The 7,149-nt window shown below is 49.5% G+C and overlaps 1 protein-coding gene across 3 annotated transcripts in view; it reads right to left on the reverse strand.

Annotated features, from left to right (window-relative positions):
* Positions 1-714: 714 nt before the first annotated feature.
* The window catches only part of LOC311338356 (eukaryotic translation initiation factor 4 gamma 3-like), a 55,794-nt gene continuing 49,359 nt past the window's right edge, over positions 715-7,149 (reverse strand). For all 3 annotated transcript variants that reach the window (XM_084463588.1, XM_084463587.1, XM_084463586.1), the window contains 5 exons: positions 5,612-5,710; positions 3,376-3,513; positions 2,615-2,696; positions 2,311-2,457; positions 715-1,926 (listed from right to left, as the gene is read on the reverse strand). In XM_084463588.1, the coding sequence (XP_084319714.1) occupies positions 1,745-1,926; positions 2,311-2,457; positions 2,615-2,696; positions 3,376-3,513; positions 5,612-5,710 (648 nt within the window). In that variant the 3' untranslated portion in view covers positions 715-1,744. The remainder of the gene's footprint in view (positions 1,927-2,310; positions 2,458-2,614; positions 2,697-3,375; positions 3,514-5,611; positions 5,711-7,149) is intronic.

The raw sequence follows: 7,149 nt of genomic DNA on the forward strand, positions 1-7,149 counted from the left end.
GTAGTAATGAAAACACATTTAAGACGTTTGTAATTGTTCATTAAATTACAAAATGAAACAATTTTAGTAAAGCTAATGCAAGATGTGCTCCAACTATAAAGAGTGCAGTTATAGGATCTTACCACTAGATGGCCATAAAGAAATGTCACCGAATGAAACTGCTTAAACAGCAGCCTACTGACGTTGCCTTCTTTTCATATCAATTCCACTGTTATGAAGGATCCGTTTAGCTCCCAACACAAGGGAAGGATGATCATTTATACAGAGATTAACGTTGAATGGGAACATAAAAGCCTATTCTTAAATGTCTCAATTCAAAGTTAAGGCATACGCAGATGAAGCTCCGCAGGTCTCTGGGCCCATCTGGGCCTTCTGCGTTGAACAGGGCCGGACTCTCAGCGAGATTCAGGGAAGGAAGAAATGTTTCCATTCACACTTTTGTTTGGCAAGGAAATGATTGACCCAACTCTTAGCGCATGCCTAGTGCCACGGCCTAACCTAAGCCAACCGTCTCGGAACCTCCTGTGGGCGTTGAACCAGAGTAACCCCAGAAGCACCAGGCCGTCCTGCCCTGGAGGCTACAAGGAGCTCCAGTGTTCAAAAGGTCCAGTCGATAACAGGACGACCCGATGCATCCCACACACGCGTCCCAAGTCCCAGAAAATACCAGACATGAGCAGCCTTTGTTTTTGTTTTTTTTAAATACCTTTTTTCTCTTTAATGTATTTACAAGCGTTTTAATCTGTAGGTCTGAAGTTTTACAAGCACTTCATGTTCTGCAACCCCAGCTTCTGCTTCTGTGGCTTTTTGTTCGCTGAAACTTGCATTATGCTCGTCGTAGCGATCATCCGGGCGTTCCCGTTGGTCGGTCGGGACTCGGGCGTCACTCCAGAACTCTGAGTGGACAAGCTGGCGTTGGTCTTGGCAAAGGCATTCTGTGGGCTCTGATTGGATGGGGAGGGGGGGGTGGGGTTATGTACAGATCACATGGAGCAAGCCAAACACTTCCTGGATACCCTTGTGGTAACCATGTCGAAGCTCATATTGCCAAACGCACACCTGTGTGTGTGTGCGTACGTCACGCATACACCTGTCTGTGTGCGCACACTGCTCGCACACTGCTCAGCCTGTGTGTCCACTCAGGTCCCTCTGCAGCCCGGCGGACCACAACCACCTCAGTTCTACCCTGTGTGTGTGTGTGTGTGTGTGTGTGTGTGTGTGTGTGTGTGTTTATAATCATTAATAATCATACGGTTGTTATTTCTACGGTGGCCGGTGCCTCTTCCTTTTCCGTGAGCATCTGCAAATGTTAAATAAACTTCCTTATTCGCAGTCCTTTAAAAAAATAATAACTTAAAGAGTCCAGAGGCTATGTGTCCTTTTTCTGAAAGTCTCTTCTTTAAAAAGTAACAAAAGAAAGAAAAAAGTAAGTTTAAAATTTAAAACAAAAATATCTTCTATGTATAATACAGGTATTTAGTGCTTCTGCCGTCTGAATCCAAAATCCAAGATGGCGGCGTGTTGAGGAATCGTACCGCGCGCGGGGAGGGTGGGAGGGAGGGAGGGCGGGCGACAAAGGAAAAATAAAAACAAATAAAAAGGAGAAGACGTTTGTCAGCTGTAACGCGGCGTGCCGACCCGGAGAACGCCGTCGTCTGCAGGGTTCTGCGGTTCTTTAGTTTATTTCCTGGGCTTGGTGGGGGAGGGTGGGAGGGAGGGAGGGAGGGGGGAGGAGCTCTCCTCGTCAGTTGTCCTCCGACTCCTCCTCCGCCTCCCTCAGCCAGGTGAAGAAGGCCGTGACGGACCTGAGGGCCACGCCCTTCCCCCGCTGCTCGGCCGCGTCCCCGCTGGCCTCCCAGCGGTAGAAGGCGTCCTCCGAGATAACGTCCTCGTCGTACAGACAGTCGAAGAACATCCGGAGGAGGTCTGGGAGAGGGAGAGAGACAGAGAGAGAGAGACAATGACGGGGGAGAGAGCGAGGAGGGGAGACATAGAGACGTAGAGAGGAGGAGGAGAGCAGTAGAGAGGAGGAGGAGGAGGAGGAGGAGGGGAGAGAGGCAGCAACATAGAAAGTAAGGAACTGAACGGCTCCCTCCTGTTATCTGTTAGGGGGCAGAGGGGATGGACCAGCAGTAACACTCTGCACCCACACACGTGTGTGTGTGTGTGTGTGTGTGTGTGTGTGTGTGTGTGTGTGTGTGTGTGTGTGTGTGTGTGTGTGTGTGTGTGTGTGTGTGTGTGTGTGTGTGTGTGTGTGTGTGTGTGTGTGTGTGTGTGTGTGTGTGTGTGTGTGTGTGTGCGTGCGCGTACTCGGGGGTTGGTCCAGGGTGACCATCAGGGCCTGCAGGGCGTACAGGGCCTGCAGCTGCCGCTCCGTGTCTGAGTTCAGGTACTTCAGCAGCACAGGGAGCCGCCTCTGGATGAGCCCCGCGTCCACACGGCACGGGCTGCTGTCGTCTACGCACACGCACACACACAAAAAGAGAGAATATATTTTACATGGTTTTATCGTCATCTGTCTGCCATTGCACACAATCCATTTCCCATGTGAAACTTTTCCACTGGGATTTAAAAAGGAGGGAGACCGAAGGAGGGAGACAGAAGGAGGCCTTACCCCTCACCGCTGCCTTGCACACCGCCGTCATTAGAGCCCTCAGGAAGGGAGACGAGCTCATCTGGGATTGGTCCAGATTTGCCTGCAAACAGGAAGTGAGAACAAACAAGGGGTTCATCCCTAGTTCCTCTACATCTAGACCTTCATGTGTTCATACACTGTGCATGCACGTATCCGTCGAGTGAGTGAGGAGTGAGTGAGTGAGTGAGTGAGTGAGTGAGCGAGAAGTGAGTGAGGAGCGAGTGTGTGAGGAGTGAGTGAGTGAGTAGTGAGAAGTGAGTGAGTGAGTTAGTGAGTAGTGAGTGAGTGAGTTAGTGAGTAAGTAAGGAGCGAGTGTGTGAGGAGTGAGTGAGTGAGTGAGTGAGTGAGCGAGAAGTGAGTGAGGAGCGAGTGTGTGAGGAGTGAGTGAGTGAGTAGTGAGGAGTGAGTGAGTAGTGAGTGAGTGAGCGAGGAGCGAGTGAGTGAGTGAGTAGTGAGTGAGTAGTGAGTGAGTGAGCGAGAAGTGAGCGAGTAGTGAGTGAGTGAGGAGCGAGTGAGTGAGTGAGTGAGTGAGTGAGTGAGTGAGTGAGTGAGTGAGTGAGTGAGTGAGTGAGTGAGCGAGGAGTGAGTGAGGAGCGAGTGTGTGAGGAGTGAGTGAGTGAGTAGTGAGGAGTAAGTGAGTGAGTTAGTGAGTAGTGAGTTAGTGAGTAGTGAGTGAGTTAGTGAGTAAGTAAGGAGCGAGTGTGTGAGGAGTGAGTGAGTGAGTGAGTGAGAGTCCTCACCTCCACCCAGTCGAAGACCTGCTCGTCTGAGGCCATGTCCTCCAGCAGCAGACGGTCCAGCTGCCGGCTCCAGTCCTCGGTGGGCGTGGCGCTCTGTGGCCCGGCCACGCCGCCCTCCGACTGGGTGAACTGCAGCTTCTGTAAGGGCAGACGGAGAGTGAGGCCCGGTCCCATTTCTCTCCCCTTAACAAGAACACTTGCTTTGAGTGCCCTTAGCTGTAAGTCAGCTCCCGAGCTGGCTAGCGTTCAAGGGTTGATTTTAAGGGAAAACAGCACTCCCCCCTTGCTCCCTTAAGTATTGGGACACTTACATTTAGCAGACACTTTTATCCAAAGCGACTTACAATAAGTACATTTGTCATAAGAAGTGAAACAATATATCGCCGTCGGTACAGTAAAGATGTTCATAGAACCAAGTGCTAACAATCACCAGGCTAACCCCATTCCCCGTATACAGCAGTGATAGCTAGCTACTGCAGATGCTACACAACTAAGTACACGCTACACAACATGCATGCACAACACAATTAAGTACAATGAATGAATGAATACAACCTGCATTAAGTGCGTCCATCAAGTGCCAGGACGTACAACAGACAAATAAGGGACTGAATGGCTATGTAGAATCTAGGTGAACTCTGAACAGGTGGGTTTTGAGTCGTTTGCGGAAGCTGGTGAGCGACTCTGCGGTCCTGACATCAGCAGGGAGCTCGTTCCACCACTGTGGTCCCAAGATAGAGAAGAGTTGTGATTTAGCTGATCGACCTTTGGTTGCTCTTAGTGATGGCGGTACCAGATGTCCAGCTGAAGTAGTTGTGCGGAGGGATCTAGCCGGGGTGTGTGGTTTGACCAAGGCCTGGAGGTAGGCAGGGGCAGTTCCATCGACTGCCTTGTATGCCACTACCATCATCTTGAATCTGATGCAGGCTACTACAGGGAGCCAGTGGAGGTGGCAGAAGAGTCACATGGGAGAATTTAGGTAGGTTGAACACGAGGCGCACTGCCGCATTCTGGATACGCTGCAAAGGTTTAATAGCAGAGACCGGGAGTCCAGCTAGGAGCGAGTTGCAGTAGTCCAGGCGGGAGATGACCAGCACATGGACTAAGTTTTACTATGTTGTAAAGTGCAAATCTGCAGGATCGGGCCACTGCGGTGATGTTGGCGGTGCAACATAACTGGTTGTCTAGGACCACACCAAGGTTTCTGGCAGTTGGAGACAGAGATACAGTGATGTTCTCGACAGTGACCAGTAAGTCCAAGTGTGGGCAATCTTTCCCCAGTATTAGGAGGAGCTCAGTCTTGTTGAGGTTAAGCCTCAGGTGATGGGCAGTCGTCCAAGTGCTGACGTCTGCCAGACATTCAGATATGCGCGTTGCAATCAGGGCTTTGTCAGAGGAGGGGAATGAGAGGAATAGCTGGGTGTCGTCGGCATAGCAGTGATATGAAAAACCGTGTGATGTAATTACAGAGCCTAGAGCTCTGGTATAGGGGGAGAACAGAAGGGGCCCCAGTACAGAGCCTTGAGGGACACCAGTGTCAAGTGTGCAAGGTTTGGACAAGGAGCCATTCCATGTGACTTGATAGGTGTGATTCGACAGGACACCCTACCCCTTCGCGGGAACGCGCAAAATCTAGGGTTAGGACTCAAATCTAGGGGAAGGGGGAGAATTGGGACAGGGCCTTAATGTCACCACAGGTACAACGCTGGTGCCTTGCTCGTTTGTGACGCGAGTCTTTGTTTTAAAGATCCCCTGGTTCTGGACCATAAAGAATGGTTTGATGAGTCTCATTCGACAGGTTCTCTGATCCCAACCCCCAAGTCCATCCCTCCACAGTGACATGGATCTGAAGGTTTCTGCTTATTGTCAGTCAAACACTGATGTCTTGTGTCTGTGTAGGACTACATCTCTCTCTGGAAACTCAACGAGCCACTGCAACACCTGGACCAACGGAAGAGGAACCACTGGACCGGTAGAGAGCCTCCACTCCTCCGACTGCCACAGCCTCTCCTACCTCCACCAGCCTCTCCTACCTCCACCAGCCTCCACCAGCCTCTCCTACCTCCACCAGCCTCTCCTACCTCCCCCCTAAGCCTCTCCTACCTCCCCCCTAAGCCTCTAAACGGTCTTTTTTCATTTCATGATTTTTTTTGTTTTTCTTGACCCAATTTTAGGTTTTTATATTTCTGTCCTAACAAATGTTTCCATGACAACACCAGGAGTTACTATGGGTTACCTGTTGTGAGATGAACTCCTGGACGTCTTCACCCTCGGACAGGAAGTGGCTCCAGCTGAGGCCCGAAGCCCGCCACAACGCACCCACCTGGCTATGGCTCTGAGGGACACATGTTCACCAGAGTCAGTCTAACCCCCTCCTATTGGTCCAACAAGTCGTCAGTCTAACCCCCTCCTATTTGTCCAACAAGTCGTCAGTCTAACCCCTTCCTATTGGTCCAACAAGTCGTCAGTCTAACCCCTTCCTATTGGTCCAACAAGTCGTCAGTCTAACCCCCTCCTATTGGTCCAACAGGTCGTCAGTCTAACCCCCACTGCCCTCCTATTGGTCCAACAGGTCGTCAGCCTAACCCCCTCCTATTGGTCCAACAGGTGGTCAGTCTAACCCCCACTGCCCTCCTATTGGTCTAACAGGTGGTCAGTCTAACCCCCACTGCCCTCCTATTGGTCTAACAGGTCGTCATCCACACACACTCAACAGTAATAAATGTAAAATATTTTCTACATTTACTACTGAATGACGAGTATGGTTGTGGCCTAATGAGTACATGATGGTAGACATTATTTGATGTCTTGCCATGTCTGACAGAACGGTTGGTTGAGGTTGGACTTGAACCAGTGCAATGCCACAACACTACATGGACATGTAGGCTGCCATGGGCAGATTAGACTCGATTTTGAGAAATAGTAGTCTTCCGTACGTGGAGGTATGGTGAGCCTGGTCGGTGTGGTAATATGGCATTGGTATACCTTTAAGACTGGTTAGATAGATAGGTTTACCGGAAGTAAGCATATCAAAACAATCACCAACCATGTTTCTAAAGCATACTGTGTCAAAGCCCACTGTCAAACAGACGTTTGTGAAATGACGTGTGTACCGCTTTAAGGCCCAGCCTGCATTGTAGAGAGGCCGCGGTTCAGAAAGGCAACTTTAAACAAGTGTATGACATTTGGCATGGATATACTATGGACTTTCCTCTTAGTAGCAATATTCGACAGCCGAGCCTACGTGTTTTTGATGCAATGTTAGAGCTGTATAAACATAGGAGATATTCATATATTTCCCTTAAAAATGTATATCTCTGCCGTCTTATTGCTATGAATTTCACACCGTAGTCCCACAGTCACCTAGTACATGTATGCCGTGTTTGCAGCTTTTACCATTTCCGGCACCAAATCTGTTAGAGTGTGGGTGTTTGGTCAAGTTGTAGCCATTGCATTAAGTCTTGATGATCTGACCATATGGGTCAGACTCTGAAAGTTGTTCATCATGACGAATGGTGCATGTATAACAAGTTTCATGCATATTGCACTTTCCTAGTGGAAATTGCAGCCTGAGTATGTTGCACTTCAAGGGCTTGCTATAGCGCCACCTATAGTTCATTCTGGCCCTTCCTAGGTTTCCCTAACTCATTTCACGAGTTCTACAAGCCTGCCAATTTTTATAACTTATAAGTTTGTAGTTTTTTGATATATGGCCGGAATTTGCTACTGATGAATGAAAACAATAGGGTTCCTATTGTTTTGTAAGACCCCTAA

The sequence above is a fragment of the Micromesistius poutassou genome (assembly GCF_964030765.1).
Source record: "Micromesistius poutassou genome assembly, chromosome: 2".
NCBI lineage: Eukaryota > Metazoa > Chordata > Actinopteri > Gadiformes > Gadidae > Micromesistius > Micromesistius poutassou.